This window comes from Salmo salar, chromosome ssa09 (assembly GCF_905237065.1).
Source record: "Salmo salar chromosome ssa09, Ssal_v3.1, whole genome shotgun sequence".
Lineage (NCBI taxonomy): Eukaryota > Metazoa > Chordata > Actinopteri > Salmoniformes > Salmonidae > Salmo > Salmo salar.
The window spans coordinates 56334216-56347997 of NC_059450.1; the positions used below are offsets into that span (position 1 = coordinate 56334216).

A 13782-nucleotide genomic window follows, 5' to 3' on the forward strand; every position below is an offset into this window, starting at 1 on the left:
TCAGTTTTGCAAGGATCAATGCCGATGCTCCAACATAAACTTGTTTGTGTCCGCGATGGGGTGTGAGTTACAATATGTACAGACACTGTTCAGAACCCTTTATTGACATGTCATTGCAATAGGGGCCTTCAAAGAATCCGTTTTCTCATGTATTAACTTATTACTTTAGGTAATTTTGTGCATCAAAGAAAACATCGGAGAGGAAATAGTTCATCAAACTCTCTGAGATGTGTTTTATGAATTATGTTTTAAAATAAAAGCTACAGTGTTTAGGGAAGATTGGAGTCTCCTCTCATCCACTCAGCCCAATGTGATAGCATAACTTCTGATGCTTTTACATACTTTAGAACTGGGTTGCAGTACTTGAGTAGCCTACTTTATTAAGCATCCACACTCATCTTCAAAGGAAGGAAAAATGTACTTTATTCCAATGTAATGATAGACAGTACATTTAATCAGTTGACACTGTATATTTTTCAGTACACCACCAATACTGTGTGAGTCATAGGTCCATCCAACAGAATCCTCAAGAAGTGTTGTGACTCAGTCCATTATGTCTGATTAAAGGCAGGGTAGAGTTTGGTACTCAAGGTACTCCTCTCTAAAGGCTTGGTTAAGTATCACCAGCCAGCAGATGCCTCCACTCCCCACATCATCCCTGCCTCTGTGTGGGGGAAAATTCATTCATTTAGCAGATGCTCTTATCCAGAGTGACTTACAGTAGTGAGTGCATACATTTTTGTACATCTGAGGCGTCCTGGATGTAAGTGGAATGCGAGCAGTGACCGCTCCTGTGGTGACAGTGAAAACATTGTCCTGACACTGGTTGCATTCCCACAAAGGTTAGGTCCATCACCAACACATGAAAGCCAGACCCAAAACACAGACAGAAGACGACGGGGTAGAGGGCCACCAAAGGCCTATGAATAGAGATGGGGGACAAGTGCATGCGAAGCTGTGTTTTTTGTGTGTGTTGACATGCCCCACAGTAGGCCATTCTCTTAAGACACCCTGGCCCTGACCAGAGTGTGTGTGTGTCTGTGTGTGTTTGTGCTGTGTTGAATTGTTGCAGTTCGATGAGGAGTTCAGCGCTCGGCAGGATGCCCAGGCCGAGTCCCAGAAGAAGGAGGAGAAAATCAAAGAGCTGGAAGGCCAGATCTGCAACCTGAAGACCCAGGTAATGACACCAGAGGAGAAGGGGGGGGGGCATGCGCACCCACTACTCCAAACTGCAGTCTGAAGCCACAAGCTCTCCATATAGGTTTTGTACAAACCCAGTATTGACAAGAGAATGGGAAATAAAGGAAACACTAAACCAAGATTGGGGCTAGCATCTAACATTGATCACATCATATGAAAGAAGGCATTTAGTTGTTTCTCCAAAGCATGATGGTCCAAGTTAATCCGGTTGTGAGGAAAATTACTTTTACTAATTTGGTCAAATTGAAACCTTTCTACCCCAATCACGGATGCGAGACTCCTTCTAAGTGGGTCTTTTTCAGCCATGTGGGAGCGTTTGATTCAATAAAGGGTCAATTTCCTTTTTAAAATGTTGCATTCGATATTGGGTGAATTATTGGGTGAATTGTTCCACGGGAGCCTGTTCCATGCAATTGTATCATCAAAGAGATGGATTGCATTTATTCTCTGGCCTTGGCATCCCTGTCTCTTCCAAACAAAACCCCTCAAACCTGAGCACAGAAAATTACTACTATTTCCTCCTTAACCCAATTTTAAACACTTCAGTGCTGCCTTGAGACAAAAGGGCAGTTTGCTTCCCTGCTTACCGAATTTAATATAAACCAATGCTGAAAGATGGCATGGCATCCAGTATCCGAGATTGTTTTTCTCCAAACTAAATTCTGTTGCAGTTGCAAATGTCCACGCTCCCCCATCCCATCCCTTTTCCGCACCTGCACATTTAGCCCTGTCACGCATCGCCAGGACTTTTCCCAAAGACAAGTCGCTATCATTAAGATCCCTGGCAGCCTCAACGACCATTTATTCTCATTAGGGTGCAGCGCGAGGTTTGGCCTTCTTCCTGGCCAGGCCAAGGCTAAGTTCCTTTTCTTTCTTCCCCCGATTGCACTTCATTTGTGTGCAGTCCTCACTCCCCCACTTCATCTGCCTGAGTGCCATGTCGACACTCGTTACCTGCTCTCTCGGCCAAACTCGTTCATCATTCGCTCAGCGCCCCAACGACTGCCCACCCGCCTCCCACACATATTCATGAGGCCGCCACGGTGGCTGGTGCTCCTCCGCACCTCCTCCCCCCTCATCACTTTCTATCATCCCTTCTTTTTCTTTGGTCTCTATCACTGCCTTTCTCTCTCTGCTTTCTCCTCCCTCTCTATCTCCCTCTCTATCTTTCTCTTTCTCCTGCTCGCTCTCTGCATCAGGCAGCGTCAGACTCTGCTTACCCTGAGTGCTGCTTTTTATGTACTCTTTTTCTAGGCTTTTCCCCCCAACCCCACCCCCTAACAGGCCCCCGGTCTTTTGAAGCCAGTCTGTTTGTGGTGCATTAACAGGTAGTGTAGCAAAGTGAAGCCCCCGAGATTCAGCTCCTTCTCTTCCTGCCGTCTGTGAACGCTCCTTCAAATGCCTCGGTGCTGCTGGAGCTTTGCACATCAACAGACATCTGCCTCAGCAGGGAAACATCTAATGCGCTCAGTGAGAGCTCCCATGAATATGGCTACAAGTTCTTCAAGTAACATCCCGTGGGTGTGTTGGCACGGTCTAAAAGGGGGGCGATGTTAACATGTATGTTGTCACACACTGCATGGCAGGAATGCGCTCATGGTCAAATTGGTTCCTTTATTAAATGTGTTTCATAATGTAGTTTTCCCGAAGGGTTTCTCCTATTGCACTGGAGGCACGTAAAGGGACAGAAAGAGACCGGTGCCTTTTGAGTAGGAGGTTGCTCAGTAGGAAAGCTCTTGCTAAGAACAGACATGTGTCGTCAATTTGATCTCTTCAGGCATAGTACATGTGTCATAGCTCTCAATATGTCCACGGCTTCATTACACATATTACTTTGTTTATCTCACAACACGTTATCAGGAGGTACACATTTTGTAATCACGGCAAAATTTTGGTTGCGGTGTGGAAATGTAGGCGCTAGCAAGATACTCCCATTTTAATAACACCATTTTTTAAGTTATAAAGTGTGTCCTTCTTGATGATGTAGCCTACATAAAGACTAGACATACAGGCCTTTTTCTTCCTTTGAAAACTTAGTTTATAGTCAACCTGTTTAAAAGGGTTGAAACGGGAACAGCTGAAGGACTAAAGCCTTTGTATTATGCAACCTAATCCACCTCTGCCACGGTGTTGTACAAAGCCATTATCTTCCGGAGCGATGCACCTCTAAATCCATGCAAAGACACACTACACTCAGATTCTTCATCAAAGCTGCGGTGGTGGTGCATCTGCCATTTTATTGAATATGAATGAAGTTGGAACGCTGTTGACATCTCGTCGACAGAGCTCTTCATGGAAATAAAAGCACACGCGTCTCACTCTGTTTCCTAGCCCCTACTACTTCACCTTGTCTGTGAACCGACAAATTTAATGAGAGTCTGTCTCAGGGAACTTTCACATTGTAACAAGCCTTTTGATGTCTGTTTGATTATCCCCCGCGATCCGATCGAGCACAGGTTTGGCCTGTAAACATTGACAAAACGGAATGAAAACACAACAAATTGAATTAATCCACCTTCCAACCCGTACGAACCCACCTCTGCTCAGAGAGAACGGGGGAGGTGTTCATAGAATTGGATAAGGGTGAGATAAATAATTTAGAGGTGTGGTAGGTAGCTTGGACCTAATCTGTGCCATGTCATTATTGGGCTTACACAACCTGGCGGTCAGGTAGCTGAACCAGCATGGTTGGGAAAAGGTTGGAAGGCGTAGCAGACTACTCTCTGGCTCTGCCAGTCTACCTGCTGTTTCTCTGGCTATTACATCTTAAAACATATGTTTTTGTCAATTCTTTCAATACCTTATGTTTAATACATGTGTATTGTGTACTATATTGTACTAGTGTAATGTACTGAAGCTACATCAATCATAGCTGAAGAGTCTAAGCTATGCTTGTGAGGTTAAACTTCATGTTTTGTTAGGACACGACATGCCATCCACTTTCCCTTGAGATATGGTCTTTAAAATATATCTCCTCTATACATGAGTGTTTTGTGTACTGTACTAGTGTAATGTACTTAAATTCCATCCATCGCAGCTGAAGTCTAAGCTAGGCTTAAACTGTTAAAGTTCATGTTTTGTTAAGACACGGCATGCCATCCACATTCCTCAGGGGATATGGACTTTAAAATAGAGATTGTCTATGGCCTTGAACTCTCCACGGTCCATAGTTAAGGATGGAGTGTAAAAGAAAAGTTCCCTATTCACCTTAAATATTGCACTTTATGACCAAGTTCAAGAAATGGAAGTCCTTATTTGGTCTCCTTTATGAAAGTTTCTATCTCATTTTACATTATACATGTTAAATATTTAATACTCCTCAGTCCACAGTAAGGCGAACTCTTTAAGAACAACTCCATATAAATATGCTTCACTACACAGTTGAGTATGTACCGTCTACGCAACGGCTGTTGTTAAGATGTTAGAATGTGACTTTTGGCTCATTTGGCACATTTCTAAACACATGGTCTTCGGGATTAAATCAATAATTGTGTATATATATGTATATATATATATATATATATATATATATATATATATATATATATATATATATATATATATATATATATATTATATATATGTATACACACACACACAGTTGAAGTTGGAAGTTTACACACACCTTAGCCAAATACATTTAAACTCAGTTTTTCCACAATTCCTGACATTTAATCCTAGTAAAAATTCCCTTTCTTAGGTCAATTAGGATCACCACTTTATTTGAAGAATGTGAAATGTCAGAATAATAGTAGAGAGTGACTTATTTAAGCTTTTATTTCTTTCATCACATTCCCAGTGGGTCAGAAGTTTACATACACTCAATTAGTATTTGGTAGCATTGCCTTTAAATTGTTTAACCTGTTGAGGACAGACGTTCCGGTTCCGCCTGCGGAACCCCTAGCCAACAGGCAATGGCATCGCACGGCGCGAAATACAAAACCAACTAAAATACTACAAATCAATTTTCTCAAACAATCAACTATTTAACACCATTTTAAAGATAAGACTCTCGTTAATCTAACCACATTGTCTGATTTCAAAAAGGCTTTACAGCGAAAGCAAAACATTAGATTATGTCAGGAGAGTACATAGCCACAAATAATCACACAACCATTTTCCAAGCAAGCATATATGTCACATAAACCCAAACCACATCTAAATGCAGCACTGACCTTTGATGATCTTCATCAGATGACACTCCTAGGACATTATGTTATACAATACATGCATGTTTTGTTCAATCAAGTTCATATTTATATCAAAAACCAGCTTTTTACATTAGCATGTGATGTTCAGAACTAGCATACCCACCGAAAACTTCCGGTGAATTAACTAAATTACTCATGATAAACGTTCACAAAATACATAACAATTATTTTAAGAATTATAGATACAGAACTCCTTTATGCAATCGCGGTGTCAGATTTTAAAATAGCTTTTCGGCGAAAGCACATTTTGCAATATTCTGAGTACATAGCTCGGCCATCACGGCTAGCTATTTTGACACCCACCAAGTTTGGGGCTCACTAAACTCAGAATTACAATTAGAAAAATTGGATTGCTGTTCTTCATCAGAATGCACTCCCAGGACTTCTACTTCAACAACAAATGTTGTTTTGGTTCCAAATAATCCATAGTTATATTCAAATAGCTCCGTTTTGTTCGTGCGTTCAGGTCACTATCCGAAGTGACCTGAGCACATTTCGTGACAAAAAATGTCAAAATATTCCATTACCGTACTTAGAAGCATGTCAAACGCTGTTTAAAATCAATTTTTATGCTATTTTTCTCGTAAAATAGCGATAATATTCCAACCGGGCAACGTTGCATTCATTCAAAGGCTAAAAGGAAAAAAAATTGTAGTCTCGTGACCGCGCATCTCCAGTCTCACTGTCCCCAGGCTGACCACTTACAAACTCTCCTGCTGTTCTTCGCCCAGAGACAGCAGACACCCCATTCCACTTTCTGGCGGCTTTAGAGAGCCAATGGAAGCCTTAGAAAATGTCACGTTACAGCACAGATGCTGTATTTTTGATAGAGATGCAACAGAAGGACAACAAATTGTCAGACAGGGCACTTCCTGTATGGAATCTTCTCAGGTTTTGGCCTGCCATATGAGTTCTGTTATACTCACAGACACGATTCAAACAGTGTTTTCTATCCACATCTACTAATTATATGCATATTCTAGTTTCTGGGCAGGAGTAGTAACCAGATTAAATCGGGTACGTTTTTTTTATCCGGCCGTGAAAATACTGCCACCTATCCCAAAGAAGTTAACTTGGGTCAAATGTTTCAGGTAGCCTTCCACAAGCTTCCCACAATAAGTTGGGTGAATTTTGGCCCATTCTTCCTGACCGAGCTGTGTAACTGAGTCAGGTTTGTAAGCCTCCTTGCTCGCACACACTTTTTTCAGTTCTGCCCACAAATGTTCTATAGGATTGAGGTCAGGGCTTTGTGATTGATGGCCACTCCAATACCTTGACTTTGTTGTCCTTAAGCCATTTTGCCACAACTTCGGAAGTATGCTTGGGGTCATTGTCCATTTGGAAGACCCATTTGCGACCAAGGTTTAACTTCCTGACTGATGTCTTGAGATGTGGCTTCAATATATCCACGTAATTTTCCATTCCTCATGATGCCATCTATTTTGTGAGGTGCACCAGTCCCTCCTGCAGCAAAGCATCCCCACAACATGATGCTGCCACCCCCATGCATCACGGTTGGGATGGTGTTCTTCGGCTTGCAAGCCCCCCCCTTTTTCCTCCAAACATAACGATGCTCATTATGGCCAAACAGTTCTATTTTTGTTTCATCAGACCAGAGGACATTTCTCCAAAAAGTGTCCCCATGTGCAGTTGCAAACCGTAGTCTGGCTTTTTTATGGCGGTTTTGGAGCAGTGGCTTCTTCCTTGCTGAATGGTCTTTCATGTTATATCGATATAGAACTCGTTTTTCTGTGGAAATAGATACTTTTTTACATGTTTCCTCCAGCATCTTCACAAGGTCCTTTGCTGTTGTTCTGGAATTGATTTGCACTTTTCGCACTAAAGTACGTTCATCTCTAGGAGACAGAACGCATCTCGTTCCTGAGCGGTATGACGGCTGCGTGGTCCGATGGTGCGTAATATTGCGTAATATTGTTTGTACAGATGAACGTGGTACCTTCAGGCATTTGGAAATTGCTCCCAAGGATGAACCAGACTTGTGGAGGTCCACAATTTTTGTATCTGATTTCTTGACTGATTTCTTTTGATTTTCCCATGATATCAAGAAAAAGAGGCACTGATTTTTATGGTAGGCCTTGAAATACATCCACAGGTACACCTCCAATTGACTCAAATGATGTCAATTAGCCTATCAGAAACTTCTAAAGCCATGACATAATTTTCTGGATTTTTCCAAGCTGTTTAAAGGCCCAGTCAACTTAGTGTAATGTAAACTTCTGACCCACTGGAATGGTGATTAAGTGAAATAATATGTCTTTTAACAATTGTTGTAAAAATGACTTGTGTCATGCTCAAAGTAGATGTCCTAACCGACTTGCCAAAACTATAGTTTGTTAACAAGAAATCTGTGGAGTGGTTGAAAAAACAAGTTTTAATGACTCCAACCTAAGTGTATGTGAACTTCCGACTTCACCTGTATGAGATGGAAAAGTGGGGAGTGTGATTTGCTAGAATATATTACAACATAGCGTTCCAAAGGGATTGAATGGATTTTGAGGATACAAATCCTTGTCAACCACTGTGTTGTCATATAAATGGCTGTTTCAACTATACTTTGCAGATGACTAGGTTTTTTTAATCTAATACCCAGTACACCTTTATGGGATGGTGACAATTTAATGCTGCAAATTATTTGTTTGTTTGAGGATATTAAATAAATGTGATCTTAGTATACCATCTGACAGGTAGTACAGATGCATCTCTCTCTCACACACACACACACACACACACACACACACACACACACACACACGCGCAACTGTATCAGGGAATTTCTCTCTAACTTACCCTTCTGCTTTACCTTTTTTTCTGTGTTTGATGTTAGCCTCTGTTAACAAAAGTACTGTTGTTCCTTTTCTCTGTCTAGCTAACCACCCTTTCTGTGTCCCTCTCTGTTGCTCTCTGTGTTTGTGTGTGTGTCTGTGTGTCCTTTTTGTCTGTGTTTGCCATCTGTCCAGTTAACTAGCGAGACAAACAAGCTTAAAGAGGCTCAGAAACTCATCAGTGAAGCTGTGAGCAAGGTGCAGGTGGGTGATCCCTTTGCATCCGGGTCCCTCCCTTCCCTTTTTCTTTCTGTTAACATGGTTGACCGGTATTGCCTGAACATTGAGAAACCTAATCTTCAACCAGAAACTCAATCAACTCACCCTCATGGTCAAGTATGATGTTTGCTCTGATCTTTGCATATGATTGATGTTTGATAATTATGCAGTGATCTACATTATATTCCTTTGAAAACACAGAATCTGATAATAGGGCCACACTCTTGGTCTTTAATTGGAGAAAGAAGTTTGGAGATTGCGATGAGGTTTCATTTTCTTGCATCATACTTAACAAAAATATGGATTATATGAATCTGGGAGATGCACTTGAAACCTCTCAACTGAGGTGTTCCATAGAAGATAATCAAATGTGGACATTTGACTGTTGTGATGTAATTCTCCCCAATAAACACTTTATAATTGAATATATGCTTTGCTCATTAGAGCCAAAATTGGGGGAAGGTTTAATTGCATAATAGTCCAAGTTAATTACCCACCCGTCTGACCTCCCCCCCCTGTCGAGTTCTAGAAGCTGTGGATCCCTCAATGAACGGATTAGATTCCATATCACTCCACTCTCCTACAATAGTCGGAGCCCCAGATGCGCCTAGCAAGAAGGATAGCCGCCAGGAAGCAATTAGGAGGCATTGCTCACCCCGCCTCAGCTCTCTCTGACTCACATCTAGCAATGATCAGTGACCAGGCTAGAGCTGCCAAGACCCAGCCAAAAAACAGCACCATTGGTCTATAAACAGCCTCTTATGCTGAACAAAATATAAATGCAACATGTAAAGTGTTGGTTTCATGTTTCATGAGGTGAAATAAAAGATCCCATACATTTTCCATACTCGCGAAAAGCTTATTTGTCTGAAATGTTGTGTACAAATTTGTTTACATCCCAGTTAGTAAGCATTTCTCCTTTGCCAAGATAATCCATCAACCTGACAGGTGTGGCATATCAATAATCCGATTAACCAGCATGTTCATTACACAAGTGCACCTTGTGCTGGGGACAATAAAAGGCAACTCTAAAATATGCAGTTTTGTCACACAACACAATGCCACAGATGTCTCAAGTTTTGAGGGAGTGCACAATTGGCATGCTGACTTCAGGAATGGCCACCAGAGCTGTTGCCAGATAATTGAATGTTCATTTCTCTTCCATAAGCCACCTCCAACATTGTTTTAGAGAATTTGGTAGTACATCCAACCGGCTCACAACCGCAGACCACGTGTAACCATGCAAGCCCAGGACCTCTACATCCGGCTTGTTCACCTGCGGGATCGTTGGAGACTAGCCACCCGGACAGCTGATGAAACTCTGCACAATCTGTCAGTAACCGTTTCAGGGAAGCTTATTTGCATTCTAGTCATCCTGACCAGGGTCTTGACCTGACTGCAGTTTGGCATCGTAACTAACTTCGGTGGGCAAATTCTCACCTTCGATGGCCACTGGCATGCTGGAGAAGTGTGCTCTTCACAGATGAATCCCGGTTTCAACTTTACCGGGCAGATGGCAGACAGCGTGTATAGTGTCTTGTGGACAAGCGGTTTACTGATGTCAATGTTGTGAGCAGAGTGCCCCATGGTGGCGTTGGGGTTATGGTATGGGCAGGCATAAACTATGGAAAACGAACGTAATTGCAATTTATCAATCACAATTTGAATGCACAGAGATACCGTGATGAGATCCTGAGGCCCATTGTCATGCCATTCATCCGCCGCCATCATGTCATGTTTTAGCATGATAAAGTACCCATGTCACAATCTGTACACAATTCCTGGAAGCTGAAAATGTCCCAGTCCTTCCATGGCCTGCATACTCACCAGACGTCACCCATTGAGCATAGAAGGGATGCTCTGGATAGACGTGTGTTCCAGTTCCCGCCAATATCCAGAAACTTCACCAAGCCATTGAAGAGGAGTGGGATAACATTCCACAGGCCACAATCAACAGCCTGATCAACTCTATGCAAAGGAGATGTGTTGCGCTGCATGAGGCAAATGGTGGTCAGACCAGACACTGACTGGTTTTCTGATCCACGCCCTACCTTTTTTTTTAAGTATCTGTGACCAACATGTGCATATCTGTATTCCCAGTCATGTGAAATCCATAGATTAGGGCCTAATGATTTTATTTAAATTTATTGGTTTCCTTATATGAACTGTAACTCAGAAAAATCTTTGAATTTGTTGCATGTTGCTTTTATATTTTTGTTCAGTGTGGTTGTTTCAACCAGAGAAACCAATAAAACCCAAACAAAGCTATGTTGCTAGGTAGAAGGTTTTGGAAGATGCTTGATGATATGATTTTATGGTGTAGGAAAGGAATGGTACACCAGTGATTTACCTGTGGGAGAAGGCGGAGGAGAGCGGAGAGATGATGGCGGTGGATCCCTCGGGCGCTCTCGAACGCTGGGTTGATTAGCATTCCGTAGACGAGGCTGGAGGGCCCAGAGCGCAGCGGGACGAGAGAGAGAGGGAAAACAAGTGAGCGGGAGCAGCCAGAGCTAGGAGGCTCAGAGGGCTCCAGAATGCAGAAACGACGGTGCTCTCATTTAGCAGCTAATTTGCTTTCATTCTTTCGTATTAATCTTAAAAAAGAAAATGGGCCACGACGGGCTCAGAGATTGACAGACCTATATGGGTGTCGATGGGTGTTGGGGCAGCCGGCTTCAAACGCTCCTCACCACTCTACACCTTTTTAATTTCCTACCTAATAAACTATCCACTGCTGGCATTGTGTAATCAAACACTCTGTAATTGTAATGCCTTTAAAAATGAGACTGGTCCCACATTACCCACATAATCGACCGAGTGGGGGGTAGCGAAATTGGTTTTTGGAAATGACGTTGTGGAAAAGCTGTGGGACAAACTTTTGGAAAAAAAGACCGTTGTCTTCTAATCAATCCCAAAGGTCAAATCCTATCTATGCCATAGGCTGTCTAATTGTCGTCCCCCCCCCACCGCCTTTATCAATGATTATAAAAACCTGTTTATGCTGTAGAGCGGTATGATAGGGCAGCCTTGTCAAAGGACTGGCTGGTCTCTGTCTTATCAGTAATGGGTTTAATTTTGCCCCTGTCTACCGCCTAATAGCCTTCCTTTATGAGGCCCATCTTGTCGGCTTCAAGATGGCAGAGGCAGCGTTTCTTATCTAGGAGTTAAACCGTGGCCAGACAATCCCCTGGGTTCTCCCCAATGGTTAAGATGTCGGTTGCATATACACTGTGTACACACACGCGTCAATAGGGAATGAGTGTTCAAGTATGTGAGGATTTGATACAATACATTGTCTACCCGCAGAACCCCACTGCAATAGATGCCGTTAGCATTCCGTTCGTTTCTTCATTAACAACTCAGTTTCAGGTGGCTATATTTCTCTCATACACTTAATCTATTAGCAAAATGCAGATATATTGGCGTCTGATTAAATTAAAAACATCATGAACTCAGACACGGCGCTCCTCTCATGTGAAGAAATTAGTGAGAATTGGGTTGATAATCTTTCCTTAAGTACACAATAACATTTTCTCTAACCAGAATGACTTCAGAATCACAGAAGTCACCATAAATATGGGCTATACTTTTTCCTTTTCTGCTTTGTGTGACACTTCACTTATTGAGTGGTGAAATGTAGCATTCATTAATCATTCATAAAGCCTTAATGACATAGTCATAATGCCCTAAAGAGTCATGTTTACAGTGCATTCGGAAAGTATTCAGACTCCTTACCTTTTTCCACATTTTGTTATTCTAAAATGTATTAAATAAAACATGTTCCTGATCAATCTACACATAATACCCCATAATGTCAGTGAAAACATAAAAAAAAAAATGTATTACAAATAAAAAACAGATACCTTATTTACATAAATTTTCAGACCCTTTGCTGTGAGACTCAAAATGAGTCCACCTGTAGTAAATTCAATTGATTGAACATGATTTGGAAAGGCACACACCTGTCTATATAAGGTCCCACAGTTGACAGTGCATGTCAGAGCAAAAACCGAGCCATGAGGTCAAAGGAATTGTCCGTAGAGCTCCGAGACAGGATTGTGTCGATGCACAGATCTGGGGAAGGGTACCAAAACTCCCCAAATACAGATGTGCCAAGCCTATAGCGTCATACCCAAGAATACTTGAGGCTGTAAACACTGCCAAAGGTTCTTCAACAAAGTACTGAGTAAAGGGTCTGAATACTTATGAAAATGTGATATTTCCATTTATAATTTTTATTTCTCCTACATTTCTAAAAATGTGTTTATTGCTTTGTCATTGTGGGGTATTGTGTGTAGATTGACATTTTTTTTTAAATGTAATTATCCACTTTAGAATAGGGCTGTAATGTAACAAAAGTCAAGTGGTCTGAATTCTTTCCGAATGCACTGTATATACTCTAAGGGTGACCTCTGAAGGGTGTATATTTAAGAAATAAGGCATACGGTGTGTGGTATATGGCCAATATACTGTACCACGGCTAAGGGCTTTCTTAGGCACGAGTGCCTGGATACAGCCCTTAGCCGTGTTATATTGGCCATATACCACAAACCCGTGAGGTGCCTTATTGCTATTATAAACTGTTAACAACTGTAATTAGAGAGTAAAAATAAATGGTTTGTCAGACCGTATACCATTGCTTTCAGCCAATCAGCATTCAGGGCTTGAACCACCCAGTTTATAATGGCTTTTAGAGGCCCACTACTAATTACTGGCAGCGTCCCCTGTAGAACATGTGTCGCCCAATGCCCAGTCTTTTCACACATCTGCCCTTTATTGTGTGTATCCTGCCCATGTGAGGGCATCCTCTGTGGGCTATGGGGTGCTTTAAACACACACACACACACACTGAAACACTCTCACACTCTGTACTGTACAGATATTGCACACTCACTGTGCTCCATCCACACACGTCGCCACCAACGAACTCAACATGTATGAGAGCTCTACATACTTCTTCTAATGGTAAAGGTGACATACCTTCCTGCAATATTTACCTACTGCTCATTAGGTTCTTGTTTATGTATGTACATATTTAATGTGTCTGGCAGTCTTTGGGAGCCGAGCGACCCACTTTCTCCAGTGTGAGGTGCTGGCCTCTGGCTGGCTGATAGTGCTCATTCCAGAAAATGACTGCTACCATTGCAATAAGGCTCAAGCCCAAGGGACGATAGCACTAGGACGATAGTCCCCAGACATGCTTTTATCAACTCTCTTCACACATACAAATATACACACGCACGTGCGCAAGTGCAAAGACGCACAAACACACACACGCACACAGGGTCAAGGCAATCATCTGTAATTGA

General features: G+C 42.1%; 1 protein-coding gene across 5 annotated transcripts in view; it reads left to right on the forward strand.

Moving 5' to 3' along the window:
* The window catches only part of LOC106611507 (protein diaphanous homolog 2), a 687763-nt gene that overhangs the window by 214729 nt on the left and 459252 nt on the right, over window positions 1–13782 (forward strand). For 4 of the 5 annotated variants that reach the window (XM_014211777.2, XM_014211776.2, XM_014211774.2 and 1 more), the window contains 2 exons: window positions 1073–1177; window positions 8390–8458. In XM_014211777.2, coding sequence (XP_014067252.1) covers window positions 1073–1177; window positions 8390–8458 — 174 coding nt within the window. The remainder of the gene's footprint in view (window positions 1–1072; window positions 1178–8389; window positions 8459–13782) is intronic. The other variant, XM_014211779.2, reaches the window with a different exon arrangement.